The sequence below is a fragment of the Raphanus sativus genome, chromosome 8, assembly GCF_000801105.2.
Source record: "Raphanus sativus cultivar WK10039 chromosome 8, ASM80110v3, whole genome shotgun sequence".
Lineage (NCBI taxonomy): Eukaryota > Viridiplantae > Streptophyta > Magnoliopsida > Brassicales > Brassicaceae > Raphanus > Raphanus sativus.
Window position 1 is genome coordinate 12596746 of NC_079518.1, and position 23146 is coordinate 12619891.

General features: G+C 32.4%; 3 protein-coding genes across 3 annotated transcripts; 2 read left to right on the forward strand and 1 right to left on the reverse strand.

Annotated features, from left to right (window-relative positions):
- Positions 1-6007: 6007 nt before the first annotated feature.
- LOC108820016 (uncharacterized mitochondrial protein AtMg00810-like) lies at positions 6008-6892 on the forward strand. The gene has a single exon (XM_018593012.1). The coding sequence runs from the start codon at positions 6008-6010 to the stop codon at positions 6890-6892; it is 885 nt and encodes a 294-aa protein (XP_018448514.1).
- Positions 6893-13543: 6651 nt separating this feature from the next.
- LOC108821453 (uncharacterized) lies at positions 13544-14497 on the reverse strand. Its single transcript, XM_018594492.2, has one exon. It carries the CDS (start codon positions 14383-14385, stop codon positions 13750-13752), a length of 636 nt encoding a protein of 211 aa, XP_018449994.1. The 5' UTR covers positions 14386-14497; the 3' UTR covers positions 13544-13749.
- A 7388-nt stretch (positions 14498-21885) lies between these two features.
- On the forward strand, positions 21886-22941 carry LOC108820017 (uncharacterized). Its single transcript, XM_018593013.2, has 2 exons — positions 21886-22086; positions 22264-22941. Exons 1-2 carry the CDS (start codon positions 21886-21888, stop codon positions 22939-22941), a joined length of 879 nt encoding a protein of 292 aa, XP_018448515.2.
- Positions 22942-23146: the final 205 nt, after the last annotated feature.

A 23146-nucleotide genomic window follows, 5' to 3' on the forward strand; every position in this document is an offset into this window, starting at 1 on the left:
TTTATTATTTAATTTAAAAAACTGATAAATAAAATTGTTATGAATGTTAAATCATTAAATTAGATGCGTGGTTGTTTGAGTTTGTGATACTATAGTGATCGGTTATATTCGATTTTATTATCTATGCTGTGAACATGAAAAAAGTCATTATAAATTATATTAGTTAGTTATACTCTATATTTATCACTTTGTTTATTTTTCTTTATTTTTTATAAACTAATATATTTTCTTCAATTATATTTGTTTACAGCTATTTTACATATTTTGTTCTTTTTAATAATTCAAACTTAATGTTTATATTACATAAAGTTTTGTTATTAGTTTATTTTTTAAATATATGAGCCCAACAATCAATTTTAAACAAAATTGTGTGTACACTACCCGAATGTTCTTGATGAAGTCGAGTAAGCTTCTCCTTTACATGTATTTGTGATCGAAAGAAATTCTTCACTTTTATCATCAATTAGTTCGCGAGTTTGTTTAAGAAGTTGTAGGTTCTTAGTTTTTGGCATAGAGGAAAGGGTTTAAAGGTTTCCGTAAAGTACGAGCCTGTTTGTTTCTCCATCTGAATGAGTCATTTGGATGAAGATGAGAATTTTGTTTGTTTAGACACTAAAAGTGCAACTCATTCAGATGAATCATTCGGATGACTTTTGGAAATCTAGGCTTAATTTTAAAGTCCATTCAAATGAACCAATTTGGATCATTTGAATGGAGATGGTTCATTCAAAATGGTATAATGTCTATTATGCTCCTAATGTAATTTACAAATTATAAACCTAAACATAATATCATTTTGTCCTACGTAAAAATTGACAAAAGCACAAAAACATATTTTTCCGCCAAAACCAAAAAATTTCGTTTTCCCGCCAAAACTGAAAATCTCGTTTTCTCGCAAAAACGTGTTTCCCGCCAAAACGGCAAAAACGCGTTTTTCCGCCAAAACCAAAGATTTTCCTTTTTCCGCAAAAACGCGTTTTGATGCCAAAACCACAAAACATGTTTCCCGCTAAAATCAAAAAAAAAATTATTTTTCAGCGAAAATCGCAAAATCTCGTTTTCCCGCCGAAACATCAAAACGGCGTTTTCCCGCCAAACCGAAAATCTCATTTTCCCGCCAAAACCGCAAAAATGCGTTTTTTCCGCCAAAACCGTGTTTTCCGCCAAAACCACAAAATCTTGTTTTCCCGCCAAAACCGAAAAACTCATTTTCTCACCAAAACCGAAAAATCTGGTTTTTCCGCCAAAGCAGCAAAAACGCGTTTTTCCGCCAAAAACAAAAAAAAACTCATTTTTCCGTCAAACCGCAAAAACGTGTTTTTCCGCCAAAACCGAAAATTTCATTTTCCCGCAAAAACGTGTTTTCCCGCCAAAATCAAAAATTTGTATTTTTACACCAAAACCAGAAAATGTGTTTGTCCGCTAAAACAGAGAAATCTTGTTTTCCCGTCCAAACCGCAAAAAAAAAAATTGTTAATTTTTGAAATAATTCTAATGTAAATATATTAAACTAAATAATTAAATGTAATATAGTTAAAAATAATATCAACCATATGATTAAACTAACACAAGGGTATTTTGGTAATTTGTTTACTAAACTCATTTGAATGGAAATGAAAATAAAGAAACAAAAATATGATTCATTTAGATGATCTATCTAGATGAGATATCTGGATGAACAAACAAACATGTACAAAAATCTGAATGGATCATCTAGATAAATCATATAAATGAATCATCTGAATGGAAATGACAAATGGTGAAACAAACAGCCCCTACATGAATGGTCTGATGAGGCAGCTTAAGAAAGTTCTTGGCATAGACTGACACGTTTACATTTACATTTACGTATCTCTTTATTTCTAGATGTCAATTTCGTTTATCAAAACCCATGTTTCCACATCTCATTTTGATTACAAAGTTGAGGCTTGAAAGTTAAAATCGAAACATGTATTGTTAGACTTTTTAAACTCACTTTTCTTTGAAAAATTATCACTGAAAACTGAGACTTCTCCACAAAGAAAAATAAAAAAATCAATAATAATAAGAAAATGAACCAACTGAATTCTCTATTCTTGTTCTTAATCTTAAGATATGTTAAGAAGAAGAAAAATGAAACAAAATAAGAAGAAAAGGAAGCCATAGAGCTCAAACTGAAGAAACTCACCCTAATTGGTCTGTTACAGTGTTATTGCTGCTGTTTCTCTGCAACTTTAGTCTTCTTCTTCCGTTACCAGACCAAGGACACCAAGAAGAATGAATTCCTTCAACAGAAGCGTGTCCACATCTTCCCTAAATTTCTCAGGGAATCTCTTGCCTTTTCTCTTCTCATTCTTTAGATAGACTGTAAGCATTATAGTTAAATATATAATTATTTATTTATTTTCAAATACCTAAATATTATAGTTTGTTTGTTTTATTATAGTTTGTTTGTTTTATTCAATTAATTATATCAAACTCAAATGTATTTGTTGATTCTTATTATATTTATGTTTTGTTGGATTTTTGTCATTTGACAAACTAATATATGCAAAGTTCAAAAAAGTTGAAAATTATTTATATTTCTTTATATATTATTAAAACTAATAGATGGATCTAATTTCAATTTATATTATGTAGTAGTAAGAAAATAACTATTATTTAGTAATTGTTTTTGAATTTTGTGACAATTTTATAATATTCACATACACTAATCTCTTAGCATTTAGTTTTAGATATTTATAGAAATGATAAAACAAACGATTGAATACTAATTAAAAAAATTATTTTTGTTTTTAATATGTAGATATGGAGGTATATTATTAGAATATAAGTTTTTGTATAATGTGATTCAAACACATATGAATTTAAAATGAGATTTACATAATATAGAGATCTTCTTATCTATTAAAACAATAAACCTCTTATAAATGGGTCAATATAGTATGTCAATATCAAATGGATCATTACTAATTAGTAATTCAATTATGTTGTTCTCAAAAGTCAAAAGTATAGGAACTGATTTTTTTTTTGGGAAAAAACATATGTATGTTTCTAAATCAAACAAATACTTTAACCCTTTTTTATTGTCGATTAATTTTTATGTCTATGTCATAAATGTATAACTTTGATATAATCGTAAACATTTCAATTATATGATTTGCATTTAAATGCTATATAATGTGATTCTATAATTTATTTTTTAAGTTTTTATTTGACGTTTTAATATATAATCTATTTTATACCTTTTATTTTCTATAAATTGTTATCACATAATAAGATAATTTCAAATTCGGTAAAATAAATTTATAATTTGAAATAATCAAATAGATTTTTTAATTTCTACAGTTTCAATGCAAAATATTTTTTTTGTCATCAGCATAAAATTTTTAAAATATAATTTAAAACATATTTAAAATTTATTTAGTTATACTATAGAATATAATTTTTTAGGATCATTTATATTTCCTTTTTGTGTTTTAAAAATATAATTTAGCATCTAAAAATTTAATATATAGGAGGATTTTATAAATAAATATATTGTTATGTTCAAATAATTAGGATTATAATTTTAGCAAACTTTTATACATGGTTTATGTTAAACCCCTTTTAATGGTGAATAGTATTTATAATGAAAGATTTTTAAAAATAAAATAAGTTACTTTATTAATTTACTATAATTTTATTATTTAATTCATATGGTACTTTCATTTTACTATAATAAATACTATAATTAGAGAGTTTATGAAAATAGCATAAATTTTTATTTTTTTTTTATAATAAAATTTTAATTTTAATTTATTTTAATAAAATTATACTACTAATTAAGAAATTGATTAAATGCATTCTTTAAAAATATTTAAATGTTTTTGTAAGATTTTCTTTCATCTTTTCCAACAGAATTTTAATAATTGAATATAAAATTAAAACAATTTTATAGGTAAAGTTGTTATATGAGTTGATTATATAAGATGTGATATCTTAATGATGCCAATAAGTAAGAATAAATGAAATATGATTTTCTAGAAAATATTCATTATTTAAAAAAAATCACATATGAATAGAAGTTATGACTTGTATTTTAATAGAATAGATTATTAAAAAAAATAATTAGCTAAACAACATGCAAGTACAAGTGTACAACAAGTACGTATATTAACTTAATTTCTGCAGCCATTTCATACATCGACATATAAATGACAAACATCTCACCTTTCATTCACGCTATAGCCGTATTGTTCAGAAATTGTAAATTGCTATCAAACGTGTTTTTTTGTTGGGAGATACAATTAAACTAAGAGCACCTCCAACAATAAGAACTCTATTGAAGTTCGTTTAAAAAAAAGAATGTTGATATTTTAGTAACTTATAATTAGACAATTAAAATTTATTTATAAAATACAAACCAACCAATGTAAAAGTTACAAATGTTATGTAGAGATATAGTGGGATTTTAAGAATATTTCCAATAGAAATTTTTCCCATTGGACCTCTTAGAATATGTATTATATATGTATACATATATAATACTTATATAATACATATTTTAAGAGCTCCAATTAAAAGAACTTCATTGGAGATGGTCTAAAAATCTTGAGTTGAGAACTTTTTTCCAGTCTCTCTCTTAATTTTATTTAATTTTTTTAAAATGTTTATAATGATAGAATATGCCTAACCATATTTTCCTATATTCTATGATCTTGTTATTTGAATATATCTCTTGTATAGAGGATCTCTACAAACGACTTCTACTATATATTGATTGTATCGTTGTACGTTATCAATCAAAAAAATACATAGACTTTCACCTTCCTCCTTCTCTATGTCGACGACATCCTATTAACGGTTTTTTCTCCTGCTCTACGTCAACTTATTACTGCACTCCTAAAGAAAGAATTTGAGACGTCTGATGATGGGAAACTCAAATACTTTCTAGGAATCAAAGTTGACTACAACGCAGAAGGAATGCTCTTGTCACAGTCGGCTTACGCAAAAGAGATATTGGTCCGAGCGTCGATGCAAAACTGCAACCCTGTAAGTACTCCAGTTGATCTAAAGTCAAAGCTATCTCAAGACAGTGGAGACAGAGTCGCTGATCCAACCCTCTACCGAAGTCTAGCCGGTGATCTGCTGTACCTCACACTCACGCGCCCATACCTTCAATATGCAGTGCAGCAGCTCTGCCTGTTCATGCATGATCCTCGCGTCTCACATCTCAATGCTATGAAACGAGTACTACGCTACGTCAAGGGAACTATCACCGACGGTCTACAGCTATACAAATCCAGCAAAAACACTCTCACGGCCTACACTGATGCGGACTGGGTAGGTTGTCCGGATACTCGTCGCTCCACATCTGGTTACTGTGTCTTCTTAGGCAGTAACCTCGTTTCTTGGTCTTCAAAGCGACAAGATACAGTTTCACGTTCAAGCGCCGAGGCTGAGTACAAAGGTGTTGCAAATGTTGTAGCTGAAACTTGCTGGATAAGGAACCTTCTTCTCAAACTCAAATGTCCTATCTCCACTGCAACTCTGGTGTATTGTGATAATATTAGTGCCGTATACCTATCCACAAATCCCGTCAAGTACCAACGAACCAAACATGTGGAAATAGATATCCATTTTGTACGTAAGAAGGTTGCCATGGGTCAAGTACGAGTCCTTCATGTTCCATCCTCATCTCAGTTTGCAGACATTTTCACTAAAGGTCTTTCTACACTGATCTTCAATTACTTCAAAACCAGTCTTTCTGTTAGAAGACCCAACGATAAGACTGAGGGAGGGTGATAGAATATGCCTAACCATATTCTCCTATATTCTAGGATCTTGTTATTTGACTATATCCCTTGTATAGAGGATCTCTACAAACGACCTCTACTATATATTGATTGTATCGTTGTACATTATCAATCAAGGAAATACATAGACTTTCACCTTTCTTCTTCTCTATGTCGATGACATCCTATTAACGGCTTCTTCTCCTGCTATACGTCAACATATTACTGCACTCCTAAAGAAAGAATTTGAGATGTCTGATGATGGGAAACTCAAATACTTTCTAGGAATCAAAGTTGACTACAACGCAGAAGGAATGCTCTTGTCACAGTCGGCTTACGCAAAAGAGATATTGGTCCGAGCGTCGATGCAAAACTGCAACCCTGTAAGTACTCCAGTTGATCTAAAGTCAAAGCTATCTCAAGACAGTGGAGACAGAGTCGCTGATCCAACCCTCTACCGAAGTCTAGCCGGTGCTCTGCAGTACCTCACACTCACGCGCCCAGACCTTCAATATGCAGTGCAGCAGCTCTGCCTGTTCATGCATGATCCTCGCGTCTCACATCTCAATGCTATGAAACGAGTACTACGCTACGTCAAGGGAACTATCACCGACGGTCTACAGCTATACAAATCCAGCAAAAACACTCTCACGGCCTACACTGATGCGGACTGGGCAGGTTGTCCGGATACTCGTCGCTCCACATCTGGTTACTGTGTCTTCTTAGGCAGTAACCTCGTTTCTTGGTCTTCAAAGCGACAAGATACAGTTTCACGTTCAAGCGCCGAGGCTGAGTACAAAGGTGTTGCAAATGTTGTAGCTGAAACTTGTTGGATAAGGAACCTTCTTCTCGAACTCAAATGTCCTATCTCCACTGCAACTCTGGTGTATTGTGATAATATCAGTGCCGTATACCTATCCACAAATCCCGTCAAGTACCAACGAACCAAACATGTGGAAATAGATATCCATTTTGTACGTGAGAAGGTTGCCATGGGTCAAGTACGAGTCCTTCATGTTTCATCCTCATCTCAGTTTGCAGAATTTTTCACTAAAGGTCTTTCTACACTGATCTTCAATGACTTCAAAACCAGTCTTTCCGTTAGAAGACCCAACGATAAGACTGAGGGAGGGTGATAGAATATGCCTAACCATATTCTCCTATATTCTAGGATCTTGTTATTTGACTATATCCCTTGTATAGAGGATCTCTACAAACGACCTCTACTATATATTGATTGTATCGTTGTACATTATCAATCAAAGAAATACATAGACTTTTATATAACATCTCCTCAAACTATGGTCAGAGGTGCTCTAGCTACCATATTCATCACAAAAATGTAACTACTACTGTATAGAGTTGGTCCTTGTTTTTGTTGTTGTTATTGTTTTTTTCTTTTTTTTTCTTTTTGAGAAAAAGGCTTATAGTTTTTTTTGAAACTAAAAAGGCTTATACTTGGTCCTTGTTGTTGCTTGTTAATTCGTATGTTTGCTTGTGGAAGAAGTTAATTGTCCTTACTTGACTCTCAATAGTCACTTTATATTTTAAGAACGTTACGTTCAGAGACACTTCGTCTTTTTTTGGATCACAAAAGGACACTTTGTTTCCTGAGCACAGTTTCCTTCTTGATGTGCATCATAGAGTGACGAAAATACCCCCAACGAGGAGATATGTAGTTTGCTGTGTGCTTTAAGGAAACCAACCAAACCAGTTTATTTTTGTAACTAGGTTTCTTTTCCTTCTTTCTACTTACCATAAATGATGCTCATTTATATAACTTAAAAAATAGTAGTTAACGAGGTAGCTAGAGGAAGGCAATAAATACTTTTAAAATCATTTTAAATTAGTAGGTATATGGGGTGAAGAGAGTATTTGTGGGCTGTTGGATGTAATGCAAAGTACAAGATCTAACGGTGGAGAATATCCTGCGATTGTTTTAGGTGAATGGTGCAATTAAGAAGAGAGAGTAAGCATGGGAGGTTTCTCGTAGGAAAAGCAAAGTAAACACTAATTTTCCTTCTTTGAAGTGTTGAGAGATAAGGCGATAGTTTTGTGGTTCTCCGCTCTTCCGTCTGGGATCTTCTTGTCGAAGGTACCTTCTTCCTGTTTGTATATCTTGTTTTATAGTTTTGCTCGCGTTATTCTTCTGTTATAGGTTAAACTGATAAAAACTTGAAAACTGATGGTTAGGTTATTTTCGTGGTCGCTTGCAGATGGATGAGATGTGTCTGGTTTTTTGTGGAGCATGGGTTTGTGGTTCCGATGGGAAATGGGAGTTTATGGTGGACAAGAATAGGATGGCTAGGATGATACCGGTGGATGAAGGAATAACCATGAGAGAGCTTGAACGTAGGGTTCTTGTTGAGTTCAATGTTAGTGGACGGTATGATGTAGCATTGTCTTATTGGCCACCAGACAGCTTGGGTTTGGCAACTGGAATCAAAACACCTCATGTTCTGCTAACAAGTGACGGAGCTTTGAAGTACTTTTTCTCTCATATGAAGGTTATTAGGGGCTCACTTAACCTGTTCGCGACCTATGAACGGCTGGTAGTGGATGTCTCTAAAGATGATAACGGCATTGGTTTTGAGACACCTGTGTGTGGTAAGAGCGGTGTTGGTGTAGGGATGAAGAGGAAAGGGATAAATGTCTCTAGTGTTGGGTCCAAAACTAGCTTCATCGATCTGGACGATGAAGATTTGGTGAATGAGGTTGAAAAGTTTGAAGAGAGGATGAGGTCGGAGAGTAACCCCCATGTTGGAGGTTCATCTAGTGGTCTCAGCGGGGTGGACCGTACTGTGTCGGAAGATGGTCATGCGTTTGATGATATACGAGGAACAAGCGAAGGTCTTGAAAGTGATTACATTGGTCCGCAAGAGGTTGATGAGAGGGATGTCAGACCTAGAGGTTATGACTATGATTTTTGGTCCCCTCTACTAGAAGGAGATTTTGGAGGCTCAAATGCAGTTGAGTTAGTGTTCAATGATAAAGATGCATCAGGTGTGATTAAGGGGGAAGATGCGAGATGGGCATACATCCCCGGTGTGGCTAGCGGAGCTGAAAATTCCGAAGAGGTACCGATGGATGACTTCTCTTGGATGGGGAAAACAACTTTGGGTGGATGTGGTAATCGTGGTCAAGAAACCGGTGGATGGGGTGGTAATAAACGCATGCTTAAGGAAGTCGACGATGAAGAGTTTGACATTCCCCCCCCCCTCTTTATGATGACAATGTTTATGAGGCTGCTGAGATACCAAGACTAGATGTGTCAGAAGCGGATGGTGTTGTGCATGTGGGTAAAGTTTATGGTAGCAAGGTTGATTGTCAAATTGCTCTGGCCATTTATGCAATAAAGAGGCAGATCCAATTCAAAAAGACACGGACAAAGGTGGGCTCTTTTGTGTGCGAGTGCTCGGATACACGCTGTGATTGGAGAGTAACAGCGCATGAAATAAAAGGGGCTGGTTACTATGAAATTAGGAAAGCGCAGCTGGAGCATTCTTGCCCAATTGAGAGTAGGAACGAGTACATGAAAAGAGGGACTGCAAAAGTAATAGCGGCAGTGTACAAGGCTAAGTTCAAAGACCCTAACGTCCGTTACTTTGAAATTCTCTTTTAGATGTTTAATTTCGGTGTCTTTCATTTGTATTTCTTCTTCAACTCTTTTATGTTCGTTAATCAGTTTTGATGGACAAGGTTTCATGGACGAGATTTTGTGGATGGATTTATGTGGACGATATATTATGGTCAAGGTTCATGTTCTAACAAAGTTCCTAGACATTGTATACTAAAGCTTGCACTTGCTTGTACAAAATCTTGAAATTCAAACATTCAATTGCATATCTTCTTTATGAAAACGTTAACACAATTCTTCTTGTCCATAACTATTTCCTCCTCCATCTCCGTTACCACTTTTGTTTTAATCACCACCTCCACTATCACCTACACTTCTATTACCACTTTTGTATCCACCTTCGAGAGGCCGTCTGCAACTCTTACGATGATATCAACACAAGTCTGACCACAAGAACCTCATCCACAACTCTTCCGACCACATAAACAACATCCACACACACATTGACCAAGAGAGCCATCGTCACCTCCATACATACCACCGCCTCCACTATCTCCTCCACCTCCATTATCCACAATTCTTCCGACCACATCAACAATATCCACACACACATTTCCAAAAGATCCACCATCTAAACCCCACCGCCTCCGCTATCTCCTCCACCTCCATTATTAACTTCGTATCCACTACATGCACCTCCAAAACCACCAACACTCCACTATGGTATCCACCACCACTGCCTCCACGATCTCCTCCACCTCCACTACCACCTTCCACCACCGCCACCTCCATAACCACCACCGCCTCCACTATAGCATCCACCGCCATCTCCACCACGGTGTCCAACACCTCTTCCATTTTACTGAGCACCACCGTTCATAACTATCACCGCCTTGTTCAAGATCGTGGGAGACGTTTGTCTTCTGGGATCTCCGGATCTAAAAAAAAAAAATTTGAATCAACCGTCTCTCACATACAATTGAATTAAAGCTTATCACAACAGGCAATTAGTTGCTTAGATAGATTGTGTGGGCTAACATTCCATGTCGAGAGACCACGGTGTCAATGGAGATGATTGGAGAAGGTAAGTAGAGAACCTTCGGGGTCGAGGTTTAGATTAACGGCGTTGATGGAGATGATTACGGAAGGGTATGATGAAGAAGGAGAGAGATTCAGAAGATGAAGAAGAAGGGGATTCCAAAATCAAGAGGAGATCTGAAGAGGAAAGTATCGATAGTCTAGATACTAATTAGGTTTTCTCTGTTTTCAATTTTAGATTGAAAAGTACGAAGAGGAGAGAGTTCTTGAGAGTATCGATAATGTTTATTATCATTATTTTTATTATTATTAATTTTTTTTAACTAAACTCAAGTTAGATAAAACGTTTGGTTAGAAGGTTTAGTTGAGGGTTATAAGAGTAAAAGATGTGGGTGGAAAGTGTGTGATATAGGAATGTGTTCTTTTATGATATTAAGAAGTCATAATGTGCCTCTGAAGGTAATATTCTCTTATATTTTCTTAATTTAAGAATCGCTATCAGAACATCGTTCATTACAGGATACAAAGGTTATCTATCTTATTAAAACAGAAACATTATAACTTTTTCTAGGTAGATTGGACCTTATGTATTTAATGCTATATTAATCTACTTATTATTAGACATGCCTTTTTATAAATAATTAATATCAACCATTACCATAGTTTTTCACTTCTTACCTTATTATTATATTCACTACGCATGTTTCCTTATATTATATATATTTTACTATAAGCTAGATACATCTACTAGCATATTATACTATAAGATAGATTATTTATGATACATCTACTAACATATAATACTATACGACATATTACGACATATTACTAATAATACAATATATTATCTGTATTCATTAACTTGCATCTATCAATATTAGCAATACTATGAAGACGACTAATTCTATACTTTGAACCTATAAACCATGATATACTAATTTATAACAAAAATGACATTACTGTTACAAATTAGTTTTTATAAAAATTATTTATAGCAGCAATTTGTTATATAAGATAAATTTAATCAAGACCCAAATCTTTTTTTTTTCCTGTTCAGAAAAAAGAAACCTACGAATATATACCATTAAGTTAGCCAAAAATCTTCCGAATAAATAGTAAATCTCACCAATCCAACAAAATGAATTAAAAATATAACAAAAGATATTATGTTTGAAATTTAGCTCACTGGGTCGGGTATAAATCTGTTCATTTCAGGTATAAGTTCTTCAAGTTCTCAACATTTGGATCTAAGTAGGTATTTGATTTTTTTTTATCCGGGTCGATTTTTTTGGTTCCGGATCATTCTAACTTTTTATATTATAAATTTTAAATAATATACCAAATGTATATAAAATATGTGAATCAAAAGATAAATCAGCGCAGGTGCGCGGGTCATGATTTAGTATTATATTATATAGTGTCTCTATAGATAGACTTGATAGACACCAAATATTTATATTCATAACTTCTAGGACCAATAGCTTATACTTACAAACTAAGCTATGTATCAGCTTGTTTGATCGGGTCAGCTGTCATTATACAAAGTGAGTCCAATCGAAAATTAGAGGTTTGTTGTCCAACTACCATTCTCCGATTCTTTTCTACAACTGATATATGATGTACAACATTTTACTCATTTGGTAATTACCAAAAATTTTACGTTACATTTCAGTCTTCAGTTAAAAACAAAATTGTATATATTCCCTTTAGCTCACTCAAACGGACGAATGAATGAGACCTTATTGATCTGCCACCTAATATATGTATTCCAAAACTCTGTCTAAACGGCATTTAGACGAAAAACGGTCATAACCAAAACATTTTCCTTTTAAAAATTGACTTATGTGATTCAAATTAATTTAAACCATTAGAAATCGATTAAATCAGTTTAATATATTTAAATAAGTTTTAATATATTATATCAAGCAATAAAATCAGTGCAAATCCACAAATTTTCTTCTTTTTATCTTTCAATCTATATTTTTATAATTGATCAAATAATTTTACAACTAAAATAAATAAAAATATCTAATGTAAATATAAAAATATATATATATATAATAAAAAATAATTCAGATGACAAAAAGCAATAATTCGTTAACATTAAGACAAATAATCTGTACGTAATAAATATTTTTAACAAAATTTATGGTTACCGCCTATCGATTTCTTGAACATTTTGTATAACAAGTCAAAGTATTTTCTTTTAAAAGTTATGGCCCTGAGTTTAAGCATGTGAGTGAAATGTGAAAGGAATTTATCAATAGTATGATGCAAATTTGACTTTGTCATATACATCCAAAGGAGTGGTCATAAACTTTGACCATAAAATAAGGTTTATGAATATCTCTATATCAATTGAAAACAAAGTTTTCTCAAAAGAAACTCGAAAACAAAGTTGAGTAATTTTTTTCGACTGCGGACATTGTTCAACTGTTGGCTCTTTTGGCATTTCCCTTGATTCATTTTCTCTGTCGTCTTAAGGAAATTACAGTATAATAAAATAACTCCCTTACGTTTGTAAAATTTCACCGACTAAAAACATTGAAAATTTACGCGTTTTTAAAAGAGTATACGACCAAAACTAGATTGCAACATTTCCAAAACGTTTCCATTCCTACAAAATTTTAAAATTACATTTCGAAACTTTGTTTTCTTAATCTATCTAAAAATATAAATCAACAAATAATAATTTTATGTTAAGTATACAAAACTAAAACAAGTAATAATTAAATATTGAAATTATATTAATTTTTTTAAATAGCAGATATTCAATACTTAAATATTAAAATGTTTAACACAAAATAAAAATATAAGTTATAAAATTTGTATTTTAAATATTTCTTCACGTTTCCAAAATAGAAATTTTTAAAATGAAAAAGTAGGTTTCCATTGAATTTTCAAAATGACATTTAGAAAACAAATTTTAATGAGTTCTACAAATTTCCAAAAAAAAAAATGATTTTAAAACATTTTTGAAATGTGAAACGGATTTTTATACGAGTTTCCATGCAAACTAGCAACCAAAGTCTCCGACATCATCTTACATCTTTACTAATTTTAATTTTATTATTCACTGTTCGAAGTAAAATAATGATAGTATTATCTACTACAACAGTGCAACTAATTAATCAAATTAGCAGTCGGCAAAAAAAAAATCAAATTAGCAGAACAAAGATTTTTCAAAAATCGGCGTACAAAATTTACATCTCTATTGCAATAGAAAACAATATATTTGTTCAGCAAATATTTTTAGAAAATGCTCGCTGGACTTGTAAAGCAATATTCTCGAATACTTATTCCCCAAAGTAACATCGATCATCATGATCATGATTAACATCATCTTCATGATAATCAGATGACTAAAAACAAGCTATATTATAAATCAAGATCTCTCATCATAAACTCCTCCAACGTGGCCGTGTCCACGTAAAAGTCATGATAACAATAATCCTTATGATCTAAAACATCATCATAACTGCAATTGCCCGAATATTCCGTCAAAAGATCATGATCTTGATAAAACACCGAGTTACTTTCCTCACCTAATTGATACAACGTCGTTGCTTCCTCACCTGACCAAGTCACGTGACGCTGCACACTACTCACATGCCGGTTAAGCGCATGATCATGATCTTTATCATAATTATTGTGGTCTCGGGAGACCGGAAAGATAGCTTCTTTAGAGAGTGTAGTTGGGGACCTGAAATCCAGAGTCACCGGACCTTTTCTACGGATGGATTCACCGACCGCAGAGCGTCCCGTGAATTTCTGGACTAGAGATCGAAAATTGCTAGGGTTGGCATTTAGGCGAGTAGTTGGTATGGCTCTCCTCGGAGCTCTAGCTCTTTTTCCGGCCGTTTCATGCGCCGCTGCAACACCACCGTCTCCGAGGGAAGATCCTGATGGTGAATTCATACTAATAGCATTGAAGCACGGAGTGAACTCTTGAACTTGGTGTGGTTCGTAGTGGTGTAACCACTGGCCTGCTCTAGATGAGTTGTTGTTATTCATTGGATATTTTTTCTTTGTTTTTATGTTTCTATTTTATTTTTTCTTTGGTGTATTCATTGCATAGGCTTTAGGATTAAGGTTAGGGTTGCTTTATAGCATACGCGGAGATGTATTGCCGTACAAACCCTATGGATGATCGTTGACGTTGACTTGTACCTTGAAGTTTTTAATATGGTTTAATTGTAGTTTAGTTACTCAATAAAATATATTGGGCAGTGTGTAAATCATTAAGAGTGTTGAGCAAGTAATTGTATATTTTAATTGAAGTATTTGAATATTGCTCTCTTGATTTAAACAATGTATATGATGATTTGCTCATCACTATACTATTATGATCCAAACTATATATGGTTTCATGGATTTTGATATTTTTCGCGTCGTGGCCCAAAATTGCTTCGGTATATAAAATATGGGTTTAGTGCTAAGTTGCTAACTTTTCTTGAAGTAGGTACTATGTAAATTCATCACTAAATTTTGAATTTAAAAGATAAAATGTATTCACTTTTGCAACTTTCTTTGACTTGTGATCATCATTCCATCTTTTTTTTTTTTGTAAAAATCATCGTTCCATCTTTAGGTTGAAAATCATTTCTCGTATTGTTATCTACATCCCCCGGGATTAGTAACCAACGGTGATCACACCAAAAATTATCAGTTGATTAATATTTTTATTCTACTTTTCATTAGAAGTTTTAGCTTTAGCTTTTTGTTTGTTTTTGGTGTAACATCTAAAGAATAACAAGTTTTAGCTTTAGTTTCACGCCAACTTAAGTTTCAAAATATCTTTTCGTAGGAGCGTTAGCTTGGATGCAAGGTTAATTTCGATGTTGTATCGTTATATACATATGTATGTACAATAATATTAATATATTAGGTGTGGATGGAGATGGACTGACAATGAACTAATTTTATATGAAACGACAAATGGTGATAACATCAAGCATGATCTACAGAAAGACTTGACTTTGATGATTTCCTGTCTCTTCGGTTCTCCCGATCGTTTACTGGTCAATATATTGTTTTTAAAGTGTTTTCTTATGATTATGATATTAAATTTGGTAGATCATAGAAAAGTAAACTACTACTCACGTTCTACCAAATATTTTGGTTATCTATAAATTTTCATCACTTTACTTTGAATGCATTCAGGTTTATTGCATATTGACCAATGACCAGCTATAAAAACATAGTAATCAGTTTTTTTTTCTTATTTTGACCAGCTTTCAGAATATATTCCCGATAATTGCATATGTAAAGAAGTTCATTTGGAAAATGTGATCAATTTCGTAATAAAAATTTTGGTAGTGCTTCAGTCAAGAAAATATTGGTAGTGCTGATAATTATTCTTGATCGACCAGTTGTTCATATATTCCTTTATGATTAAAAGAAAAAAATATTAGAAAGAAGGCCTTGATATCAATGAGTTTTTTTTAACTATAAGTCTATAACATGTAAAAAATTTAGATTGTTTGTAAATTATGTTTACACTTTTGATCAGCTTTGGTCTAAACACGTACAGTTGGACTTACCAAGTTACCTTTGTTTCAGGTGACCAATTTTTTACCAAATTAATATTTTCCTTAAAATAAAGATAATAAAACTGAAGCAAAAAAAAAAATTTTTTTACTCAAGTTTGAAAGTTGTCGTTAAGTCGATATCGTTTTGACAAAAGCCATTGTCGATATATATGGTGTGAGCAATGATCAGTGGCGGATTCAAAGATTATTTTTATTGGGGAAAATAAAAATATATAAACTAGTAATAAAAATATTTCTATTATTAAAAATAAAATATATATCTAATATTTTAGTCAATAAAAACATAAAAGTTATTTTTAATCAAAACCATATATGTAACTAGTAAAACTTACAAAATTTATATAATACATATAAATACAATTTTATAAACTATAGATATAAACACTAACTATTTTTATATGGCTAGATTAATCACTACTCTATTGATCTTTGGGAATTTTTTTTTTTGAGAATTATCTTTGGTCTTTGGGAATTTGCTAAAGGCTTGATGATCTACTGACCAAACAAAAAAAAACATGGGCTTCTGGCTATGAATTTAAAGATTTGTTTTTATTTTGATTGATTTAATGAATAGTAAGGCCACGTAGATTTAAGTATACCTAACTTTAAAGTTTTAATGTTTTGTTTTTTAGTTTTGTCCATCGACAAAGAAAACAGTGGGGGCATATTCACAATTTTTAGTGGGGGCAAGGAAAAAAATTAAATAACAATTACATTGAAAGTCAAAAACTTACTGGGGGCACTTCCCCGCACCGCGTGAACAGTAGATCCGCCCCTGGCAATGACACGAGAGCTGATAATGCCGTTACAAGTTATAGAAATATAAAAGTTCTAAAAAAAATTAAAAAAAATACGCATAAATAAGTATATTGTCACTTTTAATGAACCTGAAAACAGATTTAATGACCGTTAAACGAGCTGTCACTAGCTAGTTCGCAATTAGGCGGTGGGTTTATTTGACGAATCTTCTTTACGAACTATTAAAAAAAAACTAAAGCCCTTTAGCAAAAAAAAGAATTATTAAAAGAACTTTTTAAAAAGAACACGAAGGATGGACCAGAGTCCAGAGACATTGTTCTTGGAAATTACCAAAAAGTATTTCAATATGAAATGTCTCTGGTATATTAGGAAAAAAACTACCTGTTTCAGGTCCATTAAAGTGGAAAAATATATTAGTCAAAAATACCTAAAAATAATTTTTAAACATTGAAGTTCACTTCTTTTTTGTCAAACCATTGAAGTTCACTTCAATCGGCTGATTTTAGGCTTAAATTTAAAAAATTCACGATTTTCTTTTTTTTTTTTTCCTTACAAAGCACCTCAAACCATGATTTCATCACATGATTCATGCAATAACGAGTATGAAAAAGTCAAACACGAAATCTATAGATACAGATACAGCTATAGAAGATGCCTTCAGGAGTCAATAGTAAGATTGGTCAAAGCTTCTTGACCAGAAATCCTAATTCTCAGTTCTCACAAATGTTCGGGGGGAACCACGATTAAGTCGTTGATATGTGACTTATATTATCTTTTTACGAGTTAAACCTCCAAGATGATCCCCTTCATTTGAATTCAAACTTCTAATTTCTTTTACTTCAATATGATTTAGTCCAACTACTTGTTAAACAAAAAGTACAGTTTAAAATATTTTTTTTCACAATAGGCGTTTATATGAAACAATATATAAAAACTGTTATACTTCTCATATGCAAACCATATCTCAATTAATAACACAGACCATAATGAAATGTGTTGATGTTGTTATATCACAATCCGATTTCAAACTGGACATATGATTTAGAAAACGAAAATTGAAACATTTCCATACAAGTGGACTACGAGCAGTCATTCTTGAAAAACGACTAGCTTTGATGATGGTGTTAAACCCAACAGATTTGGCATTCTCTTTGTAGAACTCAAATGCTTCTTCTTTTGATTCAAAGTCTCTCCTTTGATCATCAGTCTCGTGAATGCATTTCTGTCTCTCGCGTTTTTTTGTCACGATTTTGTTTCTCGCGGTTATGTTGCCTTTTCCCGCTCACTTCTGGCTCCCTACCGGTTATCGTGTACTAAACCTGATTCTATCGTCAATAACCGGATTCCTTTTGCCGCTAAACCCGTTTTCATTTTTCTTACGCCAAGAAAAATCTTGAGGCACATAGTTCCCTTGTTTTCCCTTAGTTATATTTGTTTTTATATTCATATCCTGTTTCCTGTGGTGGAATGTTGTGTGACCAAGACTGCTGGAAGAAATAGGTTTAACTGTTTGTGTTTGTAATGCGTCTCTTGTAGTTGTATCTATGGAACTAAGATGGGTAAGAAGAATCAAGTGTGATTGTTCTGCATCCGCATTGCCTTGTTCGATACTAGTGATACGGACGATGATGATGCGTTTTAGTGTTTGCCTCATCTTTGTATCCTTCAGACTTGGAGGAAACAGAACAAGAATGAGAATTTTTTTCATGACTTGTCTCATCTCACTCTTTCACTGGCCAGCTTGTTGGATTCGGTTAGGCTGATTCTGAGTATGGATTGACCGCTTCTATCAATGATCTAATGGTACTTAAATCTATATCACAAGTTTCACAAATTGTTTAGTTGAGTTTGCTTTCATTACAAGAGCTTAATAGCTTCTGCTTTGGTGCTAAGATGTGTAATTTGGTCTTAATGTCTTCAAGGTTTTACCTTCACTACAACGGATGGGGATTGGTAAACTGATCGCTAACAGAATTAGCTGGTTTTCTGAGAGTGCTTTGATTAGAATGCTTAACCTTCTGTCCATTGCCTCATTCATCGTTAAAAACTGTTTCAGTAGGCTTCTCATAAGCAGAGTTGTCAATAACATAGCAGTTCTCTCCTTAGAGCATGAAAGGTATCCCCTATGCCTCTGACATAACAACATGATAACTAAAAACTATCTTTAGCATAGCTTTGTGAGTCTGTTGTATCTTTCCACATAAATTTGTTCTACCAAAGGATTTGTGTAGTGGTTTCTTAGTGATGATAATCTTGGAAATGAGTGGGATTGATATTAGTACAAACAGCTTAGAGGCCTAATTTGAAGCAGGAAAACCGTTGGATCTTTAGAAACTACAGGTTAAAGGAAGTTTAAGTGTTCTTGTAAAATATTTTATGAATCATAGAAAAAGGCCAAAGATTCAGTGTCTTTATATTGCATTTGGATTTGATATATATTAGTTATATAGCTTACAGTTCATGTATATATATATATTAGTTATATAGGTTACAGTTCATGTATATTTTATTAGTTATAAAACTTACAGTTTCTGTATATATTACTAGTTATGAAACTTACAGTTTCTGTATATTTTATAGTTATATTTTATGAATAATGTATAATTAAATAAGTGATAAATAAATAAATTCTTTTCAATTGACTTCAAGATATTATACTATTAATTTTCTATATAAATTTATTAGTAAAGAACTCTTTTGGAAAAGGTTATCTAGGCATGTTTACTCAATGGCTTCTATTGGTTTGTGAGAGTCTGATGAGGGAAAAATGAACAAAATATTTAATATATTTTTATTTAAAAATTAGATTAAAAAATAGATTTTATCTCAATTTGTTTTTCATCAAAACTAAAAATATTCTTAATTATTATGTACGTGAAAAATGAGAAAATAGAGTAAAATTCATATTTTAATAATTTCAAAAAAAATCAGCTTAACTAGTATAACGTTGAAAAATAATGAATTCATGATAATTTTTTCTCTCTAAAATGTGATCACTAACTGAGACGAATAATTTTGAGGGTATAAACAGAGGCGGACCATGGTGGGTCAGCTCCCACATGTTAAATTTATAATCCATCTACTTTTGTTATATTCCAGAGAAGATTAGGTAATTCATTTGGCTTAATATCCCCTCTATTGACCTGCCTAACCTGAGTTCAACTCCATGTATTGTAGTTTTTACTGTATTTTTATAAATTTATTTTCATTTTAGGCCAAAACCTAATTTATGCCACACCTAAAATCTAAGTCTGGGTCCGCCACTAGGTAAAAGTATAACAACTTGTATCATATGTACTCTCTCTGTTTCTAAATGTAAGATTTTAAGAAATTTTTGATGTTTCAAAATATAAGATGTTTTCAATGATCTATATATGTAACTTTTAAATTTATTAAAAACTAGCAACTAATTATATATTATGGTGTATTTTATAATTGGAAATAGTTTACTTTTAATTTATATATTTATTGATACTTTTTAGGTAAAAGTATTTTTTTTAATATAAGAGATTGTACCCAAAATATCATACATATTGAAATGGAATGAGTATTATTTTTAATTTTGATCTACATATTTATGTTAAAAATATATATTCAGTATTTTCATATCCGACATGGACCCGTGGTTGAACTGATAAACTAGGTGATCAGTGTACAATCGAGTTAAAATGTTAATTAAAAATATGATAAAACCAGATAAAATCTATTTAAAAAAAATCAGTAACTTGTGATCTAACCATGGTTGACCCATTAAAGCCCTAGAGAAAACTAATAATATTCTTAAAATTATTTTTACATACTTTTAAACTGTACATAAAATTAAAAAAACTATTGGATTTGTAATTTTTTGTACTTTGATGATTTTTATATTCGAAAACTGAGATTATAATTTTTTATTTTTTTATATGAAAATATTAGTTTATCTTTTTTTATATTTCGATGAATAATTTTGTAGATGTCAAAAATGTTTCAAAATATAATTTATCATAGATTGCATCAAATGAAATATGATATGGAAGATCTTAATTAATACATAATTGATAGAGATAGTTATTTAAATTTACTTTAAAAATCTTACTTTATTTACACTATATTTAAGGGTATATAGTTAGTAGTATTATATGCTAGGAAATAAATATTATATGTTAGGCAAAACTGTAAAAGGTATAGTTTTTTAAAACCTATTCTACCTAGGATCAAGTTATAATTTATCATAAATTTCATTAAATGAAATCTGATATGGGAGATCTTAATTAACACATAATTGACAGAAAATATTTGTTTAGATTTACTTCTCTAAATTTTAATTTATTTACACTATATTTAACGGTATATAGTTAGTAATATTGTTAGGTAAAACTGTATATATAAGATATAGTTTTTAAAAAATATTTTACCTATGATTAAATTGGGTCCATATGTTTTCTTTCTATTTGAATAGTATTGATTTTTACATGAACATTCTTGTTTGGCAATCAATAAATTTAATATTTCATTAAAAATGCAGAAAACATTTTAAAGAAAGCGATGAGTTATTGAATGGCAAAAAAAAAAAGAATGGACTTAAAAATAAATGTGTGTGTTGGAGTATGAATGTATGTTTGTTTGGACTTTGAATGTCTGTCGGATTCGATAATAAATGAACCCGAAATTATACTAGTACTAGTATAGTAGTTTACATGTGTGTGATAACTTTTTAAGATCTCTTTTCTTTTGTTGGCAACAACTTTTTCAGCTCTCATACGTATGATTTACCTTTTTAAAAGATTGTTCCAAATAGTAAATAGTTATGTTCTCTTGGAACGTTATTTATTAAGAAGTGTGAATTAGTCTTTTACCAAAAAAAAGTGTGAATTAGTCACTCGTCGCATGGGCTGGTAAATTTCCTTTTTTCTATTTTCTTTGTTCTTTTTTTTTTTGAACATGTTTTTCTTTGTTCTTTTTAAACCTTAAATTTCTATTAATACCAAAATCATATTTTTAAGTATAAAGAAAATGAAGTTTTTGGGCTAAGATTCTCTCTCGTTTAAGATAAACACGTTTAAGTGAGTAGAGCACAGCTGTCGTTTAAAAGTGACACATCCGCCACAAAGTTTAGCTTTCCGATAACTTTTTCGGTGGAATCTTCAAGCGGTTTAGGATTTGTTCTTATTTCTCACGGTGGAGGAAATCTTTTCCAGATCTGATACTCACAAATTTCAAGATGTCTTATGCAATGGACAAAGCGATGATGGCTTTATCTTTGGAGGAGGAAAACAAGCCTTTTGATATGCCGAACCTCCTTCAATTTAAATCATCTGAGAGGAACTCACGAAGCCTCATCAGACGAATTCTAAATCCAGATATTCAGAAGATGTCGGGTCTTATTCATGATATGCCAAGGAAGTGGCAAAAACAAGGTCGAGTAAGGGGATTTGCGTTGTCAAAGTAGCGATTCCAATTTATCTTCGATCATCAACATGATCTCGAGGAGGTGCTGGAAAAGGGGGTCCATACCTTTAGCGATTGGACTCTGGCGATTGATCGGTGGGTGGAAAAGCCTCCTACTAACTACTTACAGTTTATCCTTATCTGGATTCAGATTAGAAATCTGCCGGTCAACTATTATACTAAGGAGGTTATCACAGAACTGGGAGAAAAAATCTTAGGTGAAGTCTTGATGGTGGCTTTTGATCCAGACAGACCTCAGATTCAGGACTATGTCAGAGTCAAAGTTCGTTTTGATGTTTCAAAACCTTTGAGGAAGACGAAAGTCATCAACTTACCTGAGGGTGGCTCTGTGGAACTCCGGTTCAATTATGAACGAATTCAAAAGCGGTGCTATGAATGCCAGAGATTGAACCACGAAAGAGATGTGTGCCCCCTGGTGGTCAAAAAACGTAGAGATGCTGCATCAGAGAGAAGAGCAAGGATTATCCAGGAGAACAGAAAAAAGGAATTAATCATTGGCGAGGATGACCCTCTCTTTGGTGTTCTATCAGAAGACCAAGTGGGGATTTGCAAGACGACAGGAAGAGAAAAGATTGCAACGGAGGTGTTGGATGAAATGAGGATGTACTTGCGAATGGCGTCTGAGGAGGACAAGGCTATTAAAATTGATCGTGTTCGATCATCTGTGGCTGACGCAGAAAAGGACCCTATCACTCAAAAAACAATGCTGAGACTGGAAGCTGCACCGATCTTCACTAATCAAGTTGACAGAGGCAAAGGGATTGTCTTTGATCTGGACCTTAATTCTCCAGCCCAGACAAAGGCATAAGTTGGGGTTCCTCTCGTGAAATTTATGGGTTCAGCGATTTATGCTCACGAAGGAGATAACTTGCGACAGCATATTGAAGATTTAAAGATGCTCAAGGAGAGTGACAGGGTACAGAAACAGACTCATCCATCTGGCGTTACTTCTCAGGGTGTCTTTACTTCTAGGGAGCTGGTTCTGCTTGGTGAGGCCTCTTCAACTTTTGGTT

Excerpts from the sequence above, each read along its gene's own strand:
- LOC108821453 (XM_018594492.2), bottom strand. The coding sequence starts at position 14,385 with ATGAATAACAACAACTCATCTAGAGCAGGCCAGTGGTTACACCACTAC.
- LOC108820016 (XM_018593012.1), top strand. The coding sequence starts at position 6,008 with ATGTCTGATGATGGGAAACTCAAATACTTTCTAGGAATCAAAGTTGAC.
- LOC108820017 (XM_018593013.2), top strand. The coding sequence starts at position 21,886 with ATGTCTTATGCAATGGACAAAGCGATGATGGCTTTATCTTTGGAGGAG. Across the intron at positions 22,087-22,263 it reads AGTGGCAAAAACAAGGTCGA|ATTAGAAATCTGCCGGTCAA; the intron begins GTAAGGGGATTT and ends ATCTGGATTCAG.